General features: G+C 45.8%; 1 protein-coding gene across 1 annotated transcript in view; it reads left to right on the top strand.

The window, feature by feature from the left end:
• The window catches only part of IGSF5 (immunoglobulin superfamily member 5), a 132,394-nt gene that overhangs the window by 67,551 nt on the left and 42,004 nt on the right, over window positions 1-22,839 (top strand). Inside the window, exons 5-6 of the mRNA XM_030204943.1 lie at window positions 11,947-11,949; window positions 20,032-20,154. Coding sequence (XP_030060803.1) covers window positions 11,947-11,949; window positions 20,032-20,154 — 126 coding nt within the window. The remainder of the gene's footprint in view (window positions 1-11,946; window positions 11,950-20,031; window positions 20,155-22,839) is intronic.

The raw sequence follows: 22,839 nt of genomic DNA, 5'->3' as shown, positions 1-22,839 counted from the left end.
GGAAAAGTTTAGTAATTCCAACAGGTATAATTTAAAGGCGTCAATAGGATTAATCCCCAATTCTTTCGGGAAATTCAAGAGTCTCAAATTAAGTTTCCGATTGAAATTTTCTACTTGTTCTAGTCTACGTTGTGTAGACGAGTTGTCTTTTATCAATGATACGGAGACTTCATTTAATTTAGTAACATCTTGCTTTAGACCATCCAATTGTTCCTTAGTTTATTGCTGCACTGTAGTAAATGTTTGGGATAAAGTCGCTACAGTACTTACAAGGCCTTTAATTTCTTTTGCTGAAGTGGCCACCGTTAATTCCACTCTCTGGAGAGCAGTCCAAATGCTCTCCAAGGTCACTGCTGATTTATCCCCCGGCGTCCGGGCTTGATGTTCAGCCCTCGACATCGGGCCTCCCTCAGCGTGTGCCGCTCCTGTTCCTCGAACCGAGACCGCCGCATCGACCTCTTTCGGGTCACGCGGGTCACGCCAGGAAGGTCGCGCTTCGGGGTTTGGCGGTGGTTGAAGCTCCGGAGGGGAGAGTGTAACTTCAAGCTCCAAGTCAGCTAGGGAGTCTTCACCCACGGAGACAGCAGGGCCCCTCTCGGATAATAAGGTAGGTGGCTGCGTGGCATATCTCTCGATAGACTGCTGAATAGGAGAGGACGTCCTAGTAGCCGAGGCTGCTACTTTGACTGTCCCCTTACGCTTGGTGTGGGGCATCAGGATAGAGGAAAATCGCTTATTGCAGCAGAAAAATGGAGAGCTCCAACGCAAGCTCAGCATGCCGCCATCTTTGGACATACCCCCTTACGGACAAGTAATGACAGTTTACATATTACTAACAGCAGATTAGCAATTTTATGCTTGAGTTCTTTGAGTACGTTTGGAGTTATTTGAGTACCTTTGGATGTATGCCATCTGGTCCAGGAGATTTATTACTCTTTAATTTGTCAATTTGGCTCTGTACATCTTCCAGGTTCACCGTGATTTCTTTCAGTTCCTCTGCATCATCACTCTTGAAAACCATTTCCAGTACAGGCAAGATCTCTTACATCTTCTTCTGTAAAGACAGAAACAAAGAATTAATTCAGTTTCTTACTGCATAAAGTTAGGACAGCCTTTTTTCTGTTCTAACTTTGTGCGGTTCCCTAGCCAGTTAGCGGACTGAATACTGACACTAACCAACTAGGTCACAGCTCCATCCAATCTCTGCCCCTGGCTCAACCTTAACCTTTACTATTCAATACCAGAAGAATTACCAAAGTATACTACTAAGGCTGAATTTAAATACTAGTACTAAGTACTCATTATGAAATAACCATTTATCTAACAATTATTTTGTATTTTAATGTGCTTAGTTTTATCCCTTCTTACCATGGTATCCCCAAGGGAATATGTGGCAGAAACAGAGAAACCATCACTGCACATTAGGCGTTCTTAAAACATTCATTAAAGTATGTACATACTCATACAAATACTGTGTATCCACCCCTTATTACAATTGTAAACTGCTAGGTATCATATAAGTATAGAACACACAGCATACTCTTACTTTATCACTGTTTATGGGTGCTTGCCTACATGTGATTACTCTGTTACAAAGTGTGCACAGTCATGTTCATAGAGTATCACGCCCCTAACATGCTTAGAATTTTTTATATCAAAGATGGCCCATAAGTTGATGGATTGGCTAAATACCAGATGTTCAATGTATACCACTCAAATCAACACTTAACATATTCATAACTCCCACTGTTTCCCACTCCCCTTGGAGAAACCCTCTAAAGTATGTGGAGGGGGATAATCAAATGGGGACGCGCAGGGCCGTGCCTAGGGTCTCTGGCGCCCCCCTGCAGACTATCAGTTGGCGCCCCCCCCCCCCCCGTGAAAATGATCACGCCCCCCCATGAAAATGATCGCTCACCACTTGCCACACTGAAAGGAATTGTCAGCAATATTCTTAGAAACAAATTGCTATACATTGCAAAATAAGATAGCAGATGTAAATTCTCAAAGTGGACATATTCCAAATGCTAAAATGAAAATAAAATAATTTTTTTCTACCTTTGTTGTCTGGTGACTTTCTTTTTCCGATCATGCTGGCCCAGTATCTGAGTCTGCTGCTATCTGTCCTCTTAACTCCATTTCCAGGGCTTCCTTTCCATTTATTTCTTTACTTTTCTCCTTTCTTCTTCATTTCTTGCTCTATATCCATTTCCAGCAATTTCTCCTCTCTCCCTGGGTCCTGCCCTCCCATCCATGTCCATTCTTGTCCCTCTCTGCCCTTCCCTCCTCCATCCACAGCCAGCAAGCCTCCTCTCTCCCCTCCCCTCCATTTCCAGCAATTTGTCCTCTCCCTGGGCCCCCAATGTCCATCCTTGGCCCTCTCTGCCCTTCCCTCCTCCATCCATAGCCAGCAAGCCTCCTCTCTCCCCTCCCCTCCATTTCCAGCAATTTGTCCTCTCCCTGGGCCCCCATGTCCATCCTTGTCCCTCTCTGCCCTTCCCTCCTCCATCCATAGCCAGCAATCCTTGCCTCCTCTATCCCCTCCCCTCCATTTCCAGCAATTTGTCCTCTCCCTGGGCCCCCATGTCCATCCTTGTCCCTCTCTGCCCTTCCCTCCTCCATCCATAGCCAGCAATCCTCTCTCCCCTCCCCTTCCCTTCCAGCAATTTGTCCTCTGCCTGGGCCCTGCCCTCCCATCCATGCCTCTCTGCCCTTCCCTCCGCACCCTGGGGCCTTTAAATCTTTTACTTCCGGTCGCAGCAGCGTCAGTGAAAGCGGAGCGCTGCCGACGTCTCCCTTCCCTTTGCGCTCTTGGTTCCCTCAGTGTCCGCCTTCTTCTGACGTCAGAAGAAGGCGGGACACTGAGGGAACCAACGAGTGCAAGGGAAGGGAGACGTCGGCAGCAGTGGCGTAGCTAGGGTAGTTGACACCCGGGGCCGGTCATTGTTTAACACCCCCCACCCCAAATCCAGTACTAGGCATACCGAGAATACAAAACACTCACGACCTATAGAGCAATTTTACCATACCATAAGCAGTCGTTTCTACGAGTCACACAAGGAAAAGGAAAGCATCTTAAACACTACAGTGAGCACTAGAACATCAATTCACCTATTGTAAAACGAAACCAGACAGAATAGTACAGATCGTAGATCCTGCACAGTCAATGCCAACTGAAAGCCATGTCTTTTTCAAACACAGATACACCCTAATCCACTATAGGATAAGTAATCATAAACTTTCTATTTAGACAAAAATTAAACTGAACCCCCGATGCCAGACTCTGCATACAATGCAACACCACAGAAACAGAAAATGTCCCCTAGTACTGTGCAAAATATAAAGACAGCAGATGTAAATTTGAAAAAACTAACAAATACCAATCACCACTTTACAAATTAACAAATAGAAATAAAACATATACAGAAAATAAAATAATACCATTTTATTGGACTAATACATTTAGCTTCCAGAGGCCAAAATCTCCTTCCTCAGGTCAATACAGTATAGTGCTGTTACAGTATCCTATCCTGATCTGAGGAAGGGGGTTTTGTTCTCTGAAAGTTAAGTCAAAATGTATTAAAATTAGTCCAATAAAAAGATTACCTTATTTACATGTTCTATTTATAAACATTTATTAACACAGCTAAAATACTATATCCTAAAGCAAAATAATAAAATATATATTTACAGTTTGTTGTCTTTGGTTTCTGCTTTCCTTATCTTCTTTTCACCGTCTTCCTTCCATCCAGCATCTGTCTTCGCTCTCTCTCTGCTCTCCAGTGTCTGCCCTCTCTAATGTTCCTTCCATCCACATCTGCCCTCTATTTCTGCTCCTTCCATCCACCATCTGTCCCAGTCTGCCATCTCTCTCTCCCCCTTCCATCCACCATCTGCCCTCTCTCTCTCCTTTCCCTCTAGCATTTGCCCTCTATCTCTGCCCCCTTCCATCCACTGTCTGCTCTTTCACTCCCTTCTATCCACTGTCTGCCCTTTCTCTCTGCTCCTTCGATTCACCATTTGCCCTCTCTCTTTCCCCCTCCCATCCATTCAGGGTCTGCCCTCCCTCTCACTCCCCATTCCATCCAGGATCTATCCCCCCTCTTCTCACTGCCCCCTCTTTTCGGCTCCCAGTTCCCACCTGCGGCTGCCCCTAGTTCCAGATCCATTGATTCTCCCATCCACCCCTGCCCCAGGCATGACCCCATTCTCCCTCCTGCTCACTTTTCAGACCCCAGTTCCAGCTCCATGCCCCTTCTCCCATCTGTCTCCCACCCAGTCCCTTCTGCCCATCTGAGTCCCCCTCACCCCATCTGTCTCCCTCCCAGTCCCTTCTGCTATCCAAGTGCCCCCCACCCTCACCCCATCTGTCTCCCACCCAGTCCCTTCTGCCCATCCGAGTCCCCCTCACCCCATCTGGCTCCCACCCAGTCCCTTCTGCTATCCAAGTGCCCCCCACCCTCACCCCATCTGTCTCCCACCCAGTCCCTTCTTCCCATCCGAGTCCCCCTCACCCCATCTGTCTCCCACCCAGTCCCTTCTGCCCATCCTAGTCCCCCTCACCCCATCTGTCTCCCACCCAGTCCCTTCTGCCCATCCGAGTCCCACTCACCCCATCTGCCTCCCACCCAGTCCCTTCTGCTATCCAAGTGCCCCCCACCCTCACCCCATCTGTCTCCCACCCAGTCCCTTCTGCCCATCCGAGTCCCCCTCACCCCATCTGTCTCCCACCCAGTCCCTTCTGCCCATCCAAGTCCCCCTCACCCCATCTGCCTCCCACCCAGTCCCTTCTGCTATCCAAGTGCCCCCCACCCTCACCCCATCTGTCTCCCACCCAGTCCCTTCTGCCCATCCGAGTCCCCCTCACCCCATCTGTCTCCCACCCAGTCCCTTCTACTATCCGAGTCCTCCCCCACCTTCACGGTCACCCCATCTGTCCCCCACCCTGCCTCGTCTTCTCCCTGCCACCCGTCTTTAAAAAGAAATTGTTTGCCGACGCGATAGCGAGCGCAGCACCTCGTGTGGAAGTAAAAGAAGCGAATCCGATCATCTCATTGGGCCTTCCTGCACTGTCCCGCCCTAGAGGAAATAGGAAGTTGCGTCAGAGGAGGGCGGGACAGTGAGGGAAGGGCCAATGAGATGATCGGATCCGCTTCCTTTACTTCCACACGAGGTGCTGCGCTCACTATCGCGTCGGCAAATAAATTTAAAGGGCTGGTGCGGGGGGGGTGCCAGGATGAAGAGCAGCGGGAGGAGCGGCGGCGGCACCCCCCTTTCTGGTGACACCCGGGGCGACCAAAAGATTTAAAGGCCTCGGCGGGGCGAGGGTAAGCACCGCGGCGGCGCCCTCCAGAGGTGGGCGCCCCCCTGCGGCGCTTACCTCGCTTACCGCATCGGCACGGCCCTGGGGACGCGCATCTCCATGGCCGCCCATCTCCGAGGATGGGGGCGCGAAGGGGCGGGACAGACCGTATTATCAAAAAAGGTGGGCGGCCATCTTTTCTTTCGATAATACGGTTTGTGCCGGCCAAATGCCTAGGATTTGGGCGAATTTGAGATGGTCGGCATCCCAGATGTTCAATGTATACCACTCAAATCAACACTTAACATATTCATAACTCCCACTGTTTCCCACTTCCCTTGGAGAAACCCTCTAAAGTATGTGGAGGGGGATAATCAAACGGGGACGCGCATCTCCATGGCCGCCCATCTCCAAGGATGAGGGCGCGAAGGGGCGGGACAGACCGTATTATCAAAAAAGGTGGGCGGCCATCTTTTCTTTCGATAATACGGTTTGTGCCGGCCAAATGCCTAGGATTTGGGCGGATTTGAGACGGTCGGCATCGGTTTTCAGCGATAATGGAAACCGAAGCCGGCCATCTCAAAAACGGCCAAATCCAAGCCCTTTGGTCGTGGGAGGGACCAGGATTCGTAGTGCACTGGTCCCCCTCACATGCCAGGACACCAACCGGGCACCCTAGGGGGCACTTTTAAAAATTAAAAAAAAACATTAAAATATCTCCCAGGTGCATAGCTCCCTTACCTTGGGTGCTGAGCCCCCCAAATCCCCCCCCCAAACCCACTCCCCACAACTCCACACCATTTCCATAGCACTTATGGGTGAATGGGGGCACCTAGATGTGGGTGCAGTGGGTTTTGGGGTGGGGGGTTGGAGGGCTCCCATTTACCAGCACAAGTGGAAGGTAGGGGGAGGATGGGCCTGAGTCCACCTGCCTGTAGTGCACTGCACCCACTAAAAACTGCTCCAGGGACCTGCATAATACTGTCATGGAGCTGGGTATGACATTTCAGGCTGGCATAGAGGCTGGCAAAAAAATGTTTTTAAAGTTCATTTTTTTGGTGGGAGGGGGTTAGTGACCACTGGGGGAGTCAGGGGAGGTCATCCCCGATTCCCTCCGGTGGTCATCTGGGCAGTTTTTTGGGACTTGGACCTAAAAAAAAAGGGTCCAAAAAAAGCGGATCAAATTCTCGCTAGGGCCGCCCTTCTTTTTTCCATTATCAGCTGAGGGCGCCCGTCTCTTAAGCGCGCCCCGGCATGCCCCTGTCCCGCCTTTGCTACCCTTACGACACGCCCCTGGGAACTTTGTTCGTTCCCGCGACGGACTGCAGTTGGGGGGCGCCCAAAATCACCTTTTGATTATGCCGATTTGGGTATAATGGAAGCAAAACCCAGACTGGATCAACGTGTCCTTCGTTTTCTGGAGCCGTATGGAGGGCATAATTGAATGGGGTGCCCAAATTTTCCTGAGGGCGTCCTCGCAGGACGTCCCCGTGAAGGGTCGGGGAAACCCGTATTATCGAAACAGGAGTCCATCTTTTGTTTTGATAATACGGTCGGGGACACCCAAATCTCAACATTTAGGTCGACCTTAGAGATGGTCGACATAAATGTTGAGATGGTCGACCTTAGAGATGGTCGTCCCCGGTTTTCGGCGATAATGGAAACTGAGGACGCCCATCTCAGAAACGACCAAATCCAACTCATTTGGTAGTGGGAGGAGCCAGCATTCGTAGTGCACTGGTCCCCCTGACATGCCAGGACACCAACCAGGCACCCTAGGGGGCATTGCAGTGGACTAACTGATGCACTAACTGAATGGAAAAAGCCCTTCCCTTACCAATCCCTTAGCGATTCGGAAAGGAATGGGCATGCATGAAGGAAATCGCATGCAAATGAGCTGCTCGCTGTTAGCTCATTTGCACATGATTTCCCTCCTAAGGAGGGGAAGCCAGTGCAGAACAGCCAAGTGTTATGTGTGGCCAGGGGCGTAGCCAGACCTCGCTGGGAGCGGGGGCCACAGCCCTAGGTGGGGGGGCACTGTTTAGCCCCCCTCCCGCTGCCGCCCCCCCAGCCGCCACATTGAACCCCCCCCGACGATCCCTTAAACCCCCCTCCCGCCACCAACCCTCCCCCGCCGTCACCGCCCGCCCCACCGCTTCAAATACCTTGTTGTTTGCTGGCCCCGCCAGCCGAGAATCTTCAGCGCTGGAGTAGTGCCTTCATTCAATGCAGTTCACTATGCCTCCGCTGACACACACACACCTCCCCCACCAGGGACCTGCATACTGCTGCGATGGACCTATGATATTTGAGAGTGGCAAAAAGTTTTTTTAATTGTTCCAATTATAATTAGTTAACATACTTATCAAGCCAAAGCTTGTACAGAAAGGTATACAATTCAATAATAATTAATAAGCAAAAAAAAATTATGAATAGATGCACTCAAGTCCTCAAGTCTATAGATCCAAAATTATCTTATAATGGAGTTATTTTATAGAAAACATTTCAAGGAAGTTAGAAAAACCTGTCTAACATCAAAGTTTCTCATATTAACTAAGCTCAAAACAAATGTCAATAAATGTTAACATTCTCTTAACCCCAAAGATCGTTTGGTTACAAGAAATTCTGTAAGCTGTGATGGCTCAAAGAAAACATATTTTACTGACTGGGACCGGACTATACATTTACATGGATACCGCAAATGGAAAGTAGCCCCAATCTGAAGAACTCCTAACTTAAGCAATAAAAACTGCCTACGTCTTTTCTGAGTCTCTATAGATACGTCCGGAAATATATGTGTTTTGAGACCAATGAATTCTTTATCTTTATTCTTAAAGAACATTTTCATAATTCATACTTTATCCAAAGTTAGCGCCACAGTTGCCAATAAAGTAGAAGGAACTACCAAATCAGAGTCAGAAGACTCCAAAATTGCTGACACATCCAAAGGGGGTTCAGCTTGTTGAGTGGACAATTGTGCTCCTGTTGGCTTACTTAGTAAATAGCATACTTGAGAGAAAGGGGGAATAGCATCATCCTTTACCCCATAAATTTCCTTTATATATCTGTTCAGCATTTCCCTAAGTGTAATCGATGGCACCCTGGGAAAATTCAAAAATCTTAAATTGTTAGATCTCAGGGAATTTTCCAGGGACTCAATTTTCATTCGCATATTCGTATTATCTTTTATCATAGCTATTTGAGTTTCTTGAAATTTTACAAAGTCCTTCTCCTGAGTCTCCAAGTTTTTAAAGTTGTTTTTTTCAGCGTGGAAGGGGGTTAGTCACCACTGGGGGAGTCAGGGGAGGTCATCCCCGATTCCCTCCGGTGGTCATCTGGTCAGTTCGGGCACCTTTTTGAGGCTTGGTCGTAAGAAAAAATGGACCAAGTAAAGTCGGTCAAGTGCTCGTCAGGGATGCCCTTCTTTTTTCCATTATCGCTCAAGGACGCCCATCTGTTAGGCATTCCCCAGTCCCGCCTTTGCTACGCCTCCGACACACCCCCGAGAACTTTGGCCATCCCCGCGACGGAAAGTAGTTGGGGACGCCCAAAATCGGCTTTTGATTATGCCGATTTGGGCAACCCTGAGAGAAGAACGCCCATCTTCTGATTTGTGTTGAAAGATGGGCACCCTTCTCTTTCAAAAATAAGCCTGATAGTAACCCTACCCACAGCGCCTCATAAAAATCATCACCCCTTGTACGTTTTTTACATCTAAAAAATACAATTCAAAATGCTTTAAGTAGGATGTTGTTTCATTGATCTGTATTCTTTCAATATGAAAGAACATTTATAGAAAGAATAAGAACCCAAGGTCCTGGTTGCCTAAATCTTCACAGCCTATATCATATAAAACCCAAACTAGCTCCAGTTCCAAAACCACAAGGCCCAAAATAAGGTAAATTGAGCTCACCTGTTTCCAAACACAGTAGTTAAGTTGATTTGAATACTTCTGGATGAAGAATCAAGCTCCTTCTGTTATGTTATGCTGCATGAAGGGAATTTGAAACAAAGGTCTCAGCATGCTGAACATGGAGCTGCCAAAAGAACTTTGTGATGATGTTACATAAAGGCATAGACTGAGGGAAGGCTATAATTAGATTTCACTGTGTTTGAATATTTGTAGGGGTCCTGTCAGATTCATCAACATAAAGTAGAGACAGTTTGACACCACTAAGGAACTGCATCAATCAGGCCGTCCCTCTGAAGTCAGTACCTGTGGGATAAGGAAACTGTTGTGAGTAAAGTCACTCTGAGGCTTAAAATTACTTTAAAAGAACTACAGAAGTCTCTGACACTGGGGGAAAAGTAAACTGTTCACAGAGTTGCCAAGGAAGTCGACCTTCTGAGAGGGAGATTTAGAGCCACCCCTGGCTCACACCAATTTGCAGCCAGGGGTACCAGAAGTAGCATCCCTTTCCAGCGGCAGCAGGAGATGCCTTCATAAAATGTCATCTCCTTCTGCCGTGGCACCAGTGGCATCAAGAGATGACGTTTTATGAAGGCATTTCCTGCTGTCGCTGGAAAGGGAGGCTGTTCAGCGGGAGATCGCGGGGCCCCAGCGGCAGTGTGGGAGATGACCTGCAAAAGTGGACTTATAAGGTCTGTACTACTTCACAAACATGGCCTGCATGGGAAGGTGGCATAAGAAAAAGCTACTGCTGAAGAAAAGCCATATGATGCGTTATATAATGTTTGCAAAGAAACATTAGGGGACAGTATATGTATGTTGGAGAAGGATTTATGGTTTGATGAGGCCAAAATGAACTTTTTGGTCTCAATACAAAGAAATGTATTTTGCATAAAACAAAACATAGCATATCATACGCTAATATCATCCTTACATTAAACCATGACCTAACAGAAATCACAGAGGAAATTAACCACAGCTTCCAAATCATGAATTCATGGGCGGACGCATTCAAACTAAAACTCAACGCAGAAAAAACACAATGTCTCATCCTCTCATCACAATACAACACATACAAACCCACAACTATAAACACACCAGACTTCTCCCTCCCTGTCTCAGACAACCTGAAAATTCTAGGAGTAACAATTGACCGAAATTTCACACTGGAAAACCATGTGAAAAACACAACAAAGAAAATGTTCCACACAATGTGGAAACTCAAAAGAATAAAATCTTTCTTCCCAAGGGAAGTATTCCGCAGCTTGGTACAATCAACGGTGTTAAGCCACCTAGACTACTGCAACGCAATTTATGCCGGATGCAAAGAGCAAATCATCAAAAAACTCCAGACAGCCCAAAACACAGCAGCCAGACTCATATTTGGAAAAACAAAATTCGAAAGAGCCAGACCCCTAAGAGAGAAACTACACTGGCTCCCACTCAAGGAACGTATTGCATTCAAGATCTGTACCATAGTTCACAAGATCATTCAAGGCGAGGCCCCAGCCTACATGTCAGGCCTCATAGACTTATCACCCCGGAATACAAACAACTCATCACGCACATTCCTGAATCTCCACTACCCTAGCTGTAAAGGACTAAAATATAAATCAACATTTGCATCAAGCTTCTCCTACATATGTACACAACTATGGAACACGCTACCACGTGCCACAAAACAATGCATAACCTAACCAACTTCCGTAAACTACTAAAAACCAACTTGTTCAACAATGACCCATCCTAAATTTCAACCAATGAAATTTACACCAGAATTGGACATAACCAAACCCCAGATACCTGCTTGCCTTAACAATGATTACGAACGAACGTTAGAACTGCTACACTATATCTTTGATTTTGATAATGTACTCTCTATAATCTGCTTTCTCTTATGAACATGTATGCATTACCAACTTGTATTTCCTCATGCCGGAAATGGCGATCGCCATGACGGAACAATGTAAGCCACATTGAGCCTGCAAATAGGTGGGAAAATGTGGGGTACAAATGCAATAAATAAATAAATAAAATAAATTCTATAATACTGTGCACGTCTTTAGTGAACACCCCTGACCCACCCATGCCCCTCCCATGGCCATACCCCCTTTTCAGTTGCACACTAAAAGATTTACATGTGCATCTTTATAGAACATCATTTAGCCAGATGCACGTGTAAATCCTAATTGGAGCCAATTAACTACAATAATTGGTTGTTAGCACCCAATTATTAGCTCTAATTGGCAAGTTACTCAGTTAAGTTGCGTGTGCAAATTGGGCACATGCCCAAATTTGTACACACAATTTTGAGCACCTACATAGAATCCAGCCAATTATTGGCACCTCTGATACGTGTAAGTGCTAGTATTCTATAACTTATGCATGTACTTGGCACCTAAAATTAGGTGCCCTACATGCTTTGCTCCCTACAAGGAAGATGTTAACATATGGGAATCATTGATTTTGTCCCCCAAACTCCTAATTACTTTAGAACAATAACATTGATCTCATTAAGTTTTGCTAAAGCCCCCCCCCCCCCCCCCCCCCCAAACACTCCAGGAAACAATGCATTAATAGTCAATTCAAGAAGCTTCCTTTGAATGATAAAACAAAAGGCAGTGGTTAGTGCAGCAGGCTTTGATCATGACAACCTGGGTTCGATTCCCAATGCAGGTCCTTGTAACCTTGGGTAAGTCACTAACCCTCCATTGCCCCAGGTATAAAAGCTTAGATTGTGAGCCCTCTAGGGACAGAGAAAGTACCTGCATATAATGTGTACAGTGCTGCGTACGTCTAGTAGTGCTATAGAAATGATTAGTAGTTAGTAGTAGTAGCAGTGCATGCAAAATCTCTCTTATGCATATTAACTGTGGATATCCTGAAAACTCAACTGGCTGGGTGTGCCATGAGGACTGGATTGAGGAGTACTGAGGCAGAGAGATGTGTATGATCCTATGGATGAATGAGAAAAGCAAGACACTTTCTCTAAAAAAACAAAATCATCTGTCTTTGTTAACGTGCATGTAAATATGGTTACACAATGCTCTCCAAATTCATGAATCAAATATATGCTGTTCTGTGTGAAGTTTGCCCTGGGATTAGTAGCTTGAAAAGTTGTTATTATTTAGGTTTCTGCCAGGTACTTGTGACCTGGATTGGCCACTGTTGGAAACAAGATACTGGGCTAGATGGACCATTGGGTCTCAGTATGGCTGTTCTTATGTCCTTATATCACTTCCTCCAAATATCACTAGTTGTAGGTCCTTACCTCAGTACCCTGTCAGAAGGCTCCTCTGTTATATTACTTCACCATCAAGAACCTCAGTGTTATTCAAAGTACTTTATTGTTCTATAGTTAAATCCACTTTGCTTTAGTAATTCCCATTCGTGTGGGAGTGATTATAGATTTTTATTAAATCAACCCAGCTAAAATGGTGTTCAACAATTGCATTGGCAGGAAATGGAGTGTTCAGTCTGATAAAAAAAATCCTTCACATCAGACCAGGCTGCAATATTACTAATGTCTTCTGATTGGTCTGCACGTTTTGATCAAGGGAATCTCTGTCTCAAACACTTGGAGCGGCATTTTAGAAAGGACGTCCAACTCAGAATATGGATGTCCAAGTCAGTACATCACAAATGGATGTCCATCTCACATGTATTTTAGATCAGGATACATGTGAGATGGACAAAACATCCAAAATCCAAACAGGAAAGAAGGTCATTTTCGATACAGAAAAATGTCTATCTTTTTTTTGAAACTACTGTTTCGAACAAGATTTTGTGCTTTGGACATTTTGTTTTTGGTCCATTTTGAAGAAAAAAACCTAATAAGTTCAAAATGTAGAAAATCAAGCCTATGTTGAATCCAGTTGTCTCACCACAGTTTGTCATCCTAACCATATGTGCACCATACACTACTGCTGAATAAAGGACAGTCTTGATGAATTCTCGGTTCACCCGTTTGGTCAATCCCACTGTGCTTTTTCTGTCTACCTTTGGGAAATGCAATAAACAAACAAGCAGACCAGCAGTTCTGAAACGCTGTGTAGTTTATTAAAACAATCCGACATGGCCATGTTTTGCCCACTGACTGCATCAGGGGTAAAAACTAGTTAATACATAAGTAAACACATGAATTAAAACCATATAAATCATAATTACTACAAATAAAATAATCTATATGAATATAAATGCAAATCAATATAAATAAAATCAACCACTGATAAGATACACATGGAGGGGCATATTTGATATGATGTCTAAGTCCAACTTTGGACATTTTGCACAAAACGTCCAAAATCTGAATAGAAAAGAAGGTCATTTTTTAAAAAAAGTCTATTTTTTTTCAAAAATACTGTTTTGAACAAGGGTTTGTGATTTTGACGTTTTTTTTTTCCCAATTTCAAAAAAACCCCGTCCAAGTGCAAAATGCTCAAACTCAAGCCATTGGAATGTAGGAGGAGCCAGCATTTTTAGTAGGCTGGTCCCCCAGACATCCCAGGAGATAAATGGGGCACCCTAATGGGCACTGCAGTGGACTTCAAAAACATGCTCCCAGATACACATCTCAGCGTTGCTCCCTTATTTTGTCTGCTGAGCCCCCCCCCCCAAAACTCACTACCCCCAACTGTACACCACTACAGTAGCCCTTATGGGTGAAGGGGACACCTATATGTGGGTACAGTGAGGTTCTGGTGAGTTTCCCCTACAAATGTGAGAGGTAGAGGGAGATAGGAACCTAAGTCCCCCAAGCCATGGTGCACTGCACTGACCACTACACTACTCCAGGGACCTGCATGCTGCTCTAATAGACCTGGTTCTAACATCTGAGGCTGTCATAGAGGCTGAGAAGTCATATTTTTATTCACATTTTGGGGGTGGGGGTGGGAGGAGGTCAGTGACCACTGGGAGGGTATTGGGGGGGGGGGGTCACCTCTGATTCCCTCCAGTGGTCATCTGGTCCTTTAGGGCACCCATTTGTGCTTTATTTGTTATAAAAACAGGTCTAGCTCAAAACGTCTTAGTTTTAGTCCTAGATGGTTTTTTGTTCTGTTCCATTATGGCTGTAAAACGTCCAGGTCTTAGGAATGCCCAAATCCCACCCTTAACACACCCCCAACATACCCCCTTGTGTTTTGAACGCACTTCTGATGGACGTCATAGAAAAATGTCTAAAAATTAGTTTTGAAAATATTGATTTGGATGTTTTTGTGAGAAAAACATCCAATTGCTGCTTTATGCCACTTTTTAGATGTTTTTCTCTTTCGAAAATGAGCTCCACAGTGAAATATGCTATATGCTATGCTATTTATGTTTTATATACCGCACATATTATCCGTACTGGACTTCTAGGCAGTTTACAATTTCAAAGTGAACCCCCCCAAAAAAACTCTTGCCTTGAAGAGGAATATACAATAGTAACATGACAGTCATTAGATTTAATAGTTTTCTTTTAAACCCTTTAAACCAAGTATCTCAAGATTATGAAAACTCAAAAGATGTTTTTTCAAAAGTTTCCAAATATAAGAGGAGAAAACACCTGTTTTAAATCTATTGGCAACAGATTCCAAACTCTAACTCCTTGAACTGAGAATAAACTATTATAAATAGATTTATAATGCACATTTTTGAATGAAAGGAATCCTAAATGTAAGGTCCTAGAAAAGCATACCTTGAGATGATACAACTAATAGTTCCTCTACTCCCTCAGAATTTAGTCCATATATAGATTTATAAATTAAGCTAATAAGTTTAAACTGTACATGTTCTGAATGACATATACAATCTTAATCAAAAGTAACAAAAAGAGTTCTAATCCTACTACAAAAATGAAGAGTGACCAATGTGCCGCGTCACAGGTCTCTTTCCCGACGTGCTTAGAGGCAGGACCAGATCGACCCTGCTGGGCAAATCAAGCGCTGTATGGTAACTGCAGTAGCGAGGGGAGTCTGGGCTCCGGTGGAGAGTGATCCTACTTTGGGGTACCACACCTCCATGCACAATGTCTTCAGCATGAAACATTTGATCTACAGCTGGGTTAAACCTGCGCTTTCCAACGGGACAGAGTTACAAGGACATGTTAACATTTACGCACTACAGAAAACACATAAAAACTGGGTTGAATTCTGAGTGCAAAATTAAAACAAACATTAAAAAAACTCAATTAAGTATAAAGTTTTTAAGGATCATCATACAATAAGCTTCTACAAATCAGAAAAAAGGAAGCAAAGAGATACAAAGATCAATCCAAATCAACTGATGTGAACCTGTGGGGGGGCATAATCGAACGCGAACGCCCATCTCCATGGGCGTCTATGTCCAAGAACGGGTACGTGAAGGGGTGGGAAAGACCGTATTTTCGAAAAAAATGGGCGTCCATCTTTCGTTTCGAAAATACGGTTTGTATGGACCAAAATGCCATGGATTTAGCCATTTGTGAGCTGGGAGTTTGTTTGTTTTTTAGCGATAATGGAAAATAAAAATGCCCAGCTCAGAAACGTCCTAGTCCAAGCCATTTGGTCATGGGAGGGGCCAGGATTCGTAGTACACTTGCCCCCCTGACATGCCAGGACACCAACTGGACACCCTAGAGGTCAGTGCAGTGGACTTCAGAAAATGCCCCCACATGCATAGCTCCCTTACCATGGGTGCTGAGCCCCCAACCCCCTCCCCCAAAACCCACTACCCACAAATGAACAACACTACCATAGCTCTTAGGGGTGAATGGGGCACCTACATGTGGGTACAGTGGGTTTTGGAGGCCTCCCATTTACCAGCACAAGTGTTACAGGTAGGGGGGATGGGCCTGGGTCCGCCTGCCTGAAGTGCACTGCGGTACCCACTAAAAGTGCTCCAGGGACCTGCATACACGCAGGCCTCTAGGACTTGTTGCTGCTATATAACATTGGCACACCAGTTGACACCTGAAGACTAATCTCTCCGAAAACGTCCTTTATTGGAATAAGCACGCTTACTCACAGTTAACTGCAGATCAGAGGTTGTGCCCCACTGGCAACGAGTCTCCCTGGTACTGAGATGAGCAGTAGGTCAGAGCTAGCAGAATGGTGTACAATGCCCTCTTTCAGCCACATTCAAGGTAAGAACTAAGTTCTGTAACGTGGCTAACACGTGAAAGGGATCTAAAACTGGCTTACAAAAATGGCCACTACCTCATGGACTACCGGAAACAAAACAGGGCACACTCTGACCCAGGGGCGTATCTGGACTCCGGCGGTAGGGGGGGCCAGAGCCAGAGGGAGGGGGCACATTTTAGCCCCCCCCGCCGCCGCCGAGCCCCCACCGCCACCAATGTGACTCTCTCCACCCCCCTCCCGCCGCCAACCCCTCCCCCGCTGCCGTTCTTACTTTTGCTGGCGGGGGACCCCAACCCCCGCCAGCCGAGGTCTGCTTCCACCTGCCGCTGCCGTAAAAAACATCTTCTTCAGCCGGCGGGGGACCCCCAAACCCCCGCCAGCCGCCCCGCGGTGTTTGAAATTCATCTTCGGCCTCCGTGGCCGTGCTGCTGTGATAGGCGCTGTTGAAATCCACTTCGGAGTCTGACGTCGCAGCACGTACAACGTACAACGACGTCAGACTCCGAAGTGGATTTCAACAGCGCCTATCACAGCAGCACGGCCACGGAGGCCGAAGATGAATTTCAAACACCGCGGGGGCGGCTGGCGGGGGTTGGGGTCCCCCGCCGGCTGAAGAAGATGTTTTTACGGCAGCGGCAGGTGGAAGCACACCTCGGCTGGCGGGGTTGGGGTCCCCGCCAGCAAAAGTAAGAACGGCAGCGGGGGAGAGTTGATGGCGGTAGGGGGGTCCAGGGCAAAATCTGCGGGGGCCCGGGCCCCTGAGGCCCCACGCAGATACGCCCCTGCTCTGACCCAGTAAGCAGGGGGAAAAGCACCATGGGAGTAGAGCCTACCAACTACCAACATCATGAGCATTTGCCACAAGCTACTGGAATCACAGAGCCCAATACCCTACACCCACCACAATGCATTGCTGATGTGACTCTGCAGTGCGCATAACAGAAAAGGTGTCACACTCACCCGAGACCCACATCAGAACCATGGAAAGGCTGTCACAGGATAGAACACATTCTGCTGTCATGGAGGTGGGTACGGCATTTGAGGCTGGCATACAGGCTGGAAAAAAAGTTTTTTAAAGTGGGTTTTTTTTGGTGGGAGGGGGTTAGTGACCACTGGGGGAGTCAGGGGAGGTGATCCCCGATTCCCTCCGGTGGTCATCTGGTCAGTTGGGGCACTTTTTTGGGACTTGGACCTGAAAAAAGGGGTCCAAATAAAGCGGACCAAATTCTCGTCCAAAACACCCTTCTTGTTTCGATTATCAGGTAAAGATGCCCATCTCTCTTCAGCTGATAGCCACACCCCAGTCCCACCTTTGCCACGCCTCCGACACGCCCCCGTCAACTTTGTTCATTCCTGCGACGGAGTGCAGTTGAAGACGACCAATATAGGCCCCTGCCCATCTCCCGATTTGGGTTGAAATATGGGCGTCTTTCTCTTTCGAAAATAAGCTGGACAGTCTTTCAATGCAATTTCAAAATAACTGCTACACTTTATTTATTTACAAGCCGTAAAGCCCGTTACAACGGGCGACATTTCTGCTGTGCGTAATGTAATGAAATAGCCAAACGGGCAATATGTCTCTCTCTCACACACTCACTCTCACACACACACACACATATACACACTCTCACTCTCTCTTTACATTTCAGAAATAAAACATATTGCCCATTTGGCTATTTCATTACATTACACACAGCAGAAATGTCGCCCGTTGTAACGGGCTTTACGGCTTGTATGTATATATTTAAAGAGTCTGCCACATGCACAATGAAATTTGCAAAGATGAGTGAACACGAACAGAATTCAAATCATAGCAAACACCATGTTGTTTCAGTGCAGGCAGACAGATAATAAATCCATTCGTGCACAATATTGAATCTTTAATGTCTAGCAAGCAGAAATACCAAAGGGACACATACCTTTTTGGGGAATAAAACCAAACCTTCTCCAAATAGTCAAAATCAATCCAAAGAACCTGAAAGTAGAAAAAAAAGAGGAAAAAAAAAACGTCTTGTCGCAAAAACACTAACTAAACCTAAACTCTTACACAAATCATTTGTAGACCAAACACAATTAAAAAGCAGATGAAAAAAAATAAATATACTCACAATACAGCCCTCCACATCTCAGAGTAATAGCATTCCCACCACTCCAGTGCAAAGAATCTGCCATCTTGTCTTTTTAACTAGCTTTATTTGCTTCCTTAAAGGTGAGATGTCAGAACTCATTAACTTAAAAAAATAAATAAAATAAATCTTTTTACCACAGTCAGAATGCAACATCTCTCCATCCACAAAGGGGCAAATTTCTTAAAAAAAAACTTATTGCAAGAAGAACAGTCATATTGATTCCCACCCTCTTTTTTTTTAAACGAGCATTTTTGCACGATCAATTTTTTAAGCCATTTTTAAGATTATTGGCTTTTCTTTTTAATAAGAAGAATGCTTTGGAACATCTCACAATAAGGTTTTTAGAAATTTACCCCATTGTGGATGGAAAAATAGAGAGTGTTGGCATAGGAACTCCTTAGCTGTACTGTCCTAATATTTGTTCATCTTTATTTCTAAGAAATGCTTGTTATTTCTGGTTGTTCATAGAGTCTAGGACACATTAACAAATAAAAGGATTTCCTTCATAAAAAAGCAAAAGGGCAATCAGAAGGGACAAAAGAAAGCTGCTTTAAATCATGGATCGATCATCTCCCATGCTGAATGTGTTAACGTAGTGGTATGAAAAGACATACCGGCTGATTTTTAAAACCATTTAACCAGCCAGGAACAGCTCATGGCCAGTTAAATGGCACATAACCGGCTATCCAGCAATATTCAACGGGAGATAGAACTGAAATCAGTGCCGACTAATCATATTCTATAATTGGCGTCTAGATTTAGATTCCATTTATAGAATACACTTAATTGATATCTCAGCGCCTAAAACTATGTGCATCCATTTACACCAATGAAAATGTGGTGTAAATCTCAGCACGTAGATTTACACGCACAGGGCCATATTTTATAACTATGCATGTAAATTTTGGAATGCCCACAAAATGCCGATTTTCCTGCCCATAACCACGCCCCTTTTTGCCTGTGCATGTTAGAAGCTTGGCGTTCTTCATTACAGAATACGCTTAGTGAGGTGTGAGTGTAAATTCTAATCAATGCCAATTAGTGCTCATTATTGCTTGTTAAGAGCTGTTATCAATGCTGATTAACTTGTTAAGCCAATTAAGGTATGCACGTTGTTATAGAATCCGCACTGATTTCAGCACAGATCTCTAGGCGCAGTATATAGAATCCAGGAATTAGCGGATAGCCGGTTATTTCACGCGATATAACTGGCTATCCACTGATATTCAGTGCCTCACCGGCTAAGTATGATAGCCAAATTAGGCCTTCAGAATAGCTGGAATATCTTTGGCCGCTTTAAACTTAACCAGCCAGTGCTAAATACAGTCTTGCCGGTTAAATTTAAACCAGCCAAAAAACACTTGGATATTCAATGTCAGTCACCGGAAACAGCTTGGCATTGAATATCCGGGCTCAGCGCTGACCGCGGGAGGCTGCCCGACTACCTCAGGTGGTTTGAATATTGGTCCCACGGAATCCAAGAATACATAAATAGTTTATTTGGCTAAGATATCATGTATATGTTTTATAAACATAATTTTAAATCATATGAATGGGGGTAGGTTCACTAAGTTTCTTTTTGTGTTTCAGACGGTAAAACAAATGATAACAGAGAGGTAATAATAATTGCAGTGACTGTGTCCATCACTGCTCTCCTCCTCCTTATCCTCCTTATCCTGATCATAATATGCTGCTGTAAAAAAAGGCGGAAAGGTAAGCGCCTTTTCCAGCTATTCCTTAGATTGATCAATCTACATAAGCAGGGCAGGCAGGATTGACCTCTGTTTCCAGTTTAAAACACCTTCTCGTGTATTTTAAAGCACCTGTGGATATAAGATATACGATTGCTTTTTAATATTAGGAAATAAATCTGCCTAAGTTTTTTATCTATCGTTTTACACATTCATTTTCTCCAAATGACAAGCAGAAGGAATTAGCCACTGAAAATTGGCCCTTCAGTCTTTTTTTGTCTACCTTCTGCCCATATGTGTTGACTTCTTCTCTGTCCTTTCAGTTGTAATATTTGTGAATGAAACATATCCATAACAGATATCCACTCCACTTGTTATATATATTTGAGGCAGAATAATAACATCTCAAACTTTTCTCACTGTTCAAGGATGTCACCAAGGACAAGATTCTTTAAAGGCTTCAAAATTAGTGCTATATTCACCAGTGACAAGCAACTTCTACATTATGCAAGCCAAAGAAAAAATGCTGAAAGCGTTAGTTTAGGGGTCTCACATTCTACTTGTCGGGATTGGGGGGTGGGGGCAGGGAGAGGGAAACAGAAGGTTTCACTTGACTCCAAAGGAGCAAACCCTCCTCAATGGACACAGGGCAGGAGTCACATTACAAAAAGTGACATCATAAAGAAGAATGCTCTGCAAAGGAAAGAAGGGTAGAGGAATCCTGTATAGAAGGTATGGAACAAAACAAGCTTAGCAGTGATTAGATGTCATCCAGGACCAGTGGCGTAGGAAGGGGGGGGGGGGGGCGGGAGGGACAGTCCGCCCCGGGTGCACGCGCTAGGGGGGGGGGGGGCGGCCCGCTGGTTCCCTGCTCCCTCTGCCTCAGAACAGGTTACTTCCTGTTCCGGGGCAGAGAGAACAGGGAACCAGCGGGGCTGACGCAGCTCCGAGTGACGTGCACTTGGGGCGGATCGGCCCTCCCGCAGGTAAAAATGCGGTCTGGGGGGTTCACTCCGGAGGGGGGGTGCGCCGCAGAGGGGGGGGGGGTCGCGCCGTGCTGCACCCGGGGGGGGTGCGCAGCGGCGACCCGCCCCGGGTGTCATTAGCCCTCGCTACGGCACTGTCCAGGGCCACTGAGAGGGGAGGGGGCAGGGGGGCAAGATTCCCCTGGGCCCGGCCTCTGAGGGGGCTCGGCGCCGGGATTTGTCTCTCTCCTGCTCCTGACAGGACCTGGGTGATCACGTCCTAACTGGAGCAGGAGAGAGAAAACTCTGGCACCGGGCCCCCCTTAGAGGCTGGGATGGAACAGACACAAGGCGTCGGGGCCTCTGGTTTGGCTGGCAGGGATCCCCAAGCCCCGCCAGCAGAAGCCTTCCTCCAGCGCTGTTCTCTGCCACATTGCCTGCCCTGCTTTTCCCCTCTCGTCGTGCGGTGGAGCCCCCTCCCCCCCACATTTTTATGGTCTGGCTATGTGGCGGTCCGGGGATGGGGGGCGCGCGACAGTGGTGGCCCTGCCCTGGGACCTGCTCAGTCTCTCGGCAGCCCTGATGTCAACACCAGTAATTGGGAAGCAAAGCCAGTACTGGGCAGACTTATATGGTCTGCACCTGATCGTGGCTGGAGTGAGGCTTCAATGACAACTTCAGAATTCGACAATCTGAGCCCTGAAAATGGCAAGGACAAATCAATGTCAAGTATACATATGTAGTATCACATCATACCTCATGCTATGAGTTTATTTTGTTGGGCGGACTGGGTGGATCGTACAGGTCTTTATCTGCTGTCATCTACTATATTACTATGTAGATGCCACAGTGCTGCAGGTCTCACCAGAAGGATCCTTTGCGCTAAAAGTAAGCACTCCATGTCATGGTCTCTCAGCACATAAGTGTTCACTTTGGCTTTAGCAGCTGAAGAGTATGGCACCAGAGCTTTCAGCGTAGTTTCTTTCAGCTATTCATCTAGTTTGATGCATAAATATTTAGGTGCCCTATTCTATAATGGTATCTGGAGGCTCATATTGTGCTATAGAATAGTAGTGTAACCCGGCATCAGCATGCCTTACATGTAGGCGCCAACAGTTACAACAGCCATAGACCTGGTGTAACTACAGGTACCCAAATATGGGCATGTTTTTTTTTTTGTTACATTTGTACCCTGTGCTATCCCACTCATGGCAGGCTCAATGCGGCTTACATGGGGCAATGGAGGGTTAAGTGACTTGCCCAGAGTCACAAGGAGCTGCCTGTGCCGGGAATCGAACTCAGTTCCTCAGAACCAAAGTCCACCACCCTAACCACTAGGCCATAAGTTGCAGCCCTGCCCATGCTCCAACCATGAGAATGCCACTCATGCTTTTATGAACTATGTCACACATATGTTACAGAATAGCATATAGGTGTTTTGCTGCCACTAACAAGATTTGCCATAGTGTGATTTTAGTCATTCACAGGGCAGGGAACTGACATAATGTTTTAATTGGTAGTACGCTAAAAAAAATCTGAAGATCTAGCAAAATTGGTCTTTAAAATGGCAGAAAATGGCATAATATTCCCTTGTTTTGTTAAGATATGTTCCAAGCAAGTGATACCCCCTTTCTCCCATCTAAGAAACATCTCTGTGTCCATACCCAAAGAGAAATCAATGTTACCTTTAAGGAGAATTAGGTCCGAACCAAGCGGGTCTTGGTTCCATAACTTTGCTACCA

The sequence above is a fragment of the Microcaecilia unicolor genome, chromosome 5, assembly GCF_901765095.1.
Source record: "Microcaecilia unicolor chromosome 5, aMicUni1.1, whole genome shotgun sequence".
NCBI lineage: Eukaryota > Metazoa > Chordata > Amphibia > Gymnophiona > Siphonopidae > Microcaecilia > Microcaecilia unicolor.
The sequence above is the reverse complement of the archived record's forward strand: the minus strand, read 5'-3'. Positions and strand labels throughout refer to the sequence as shown.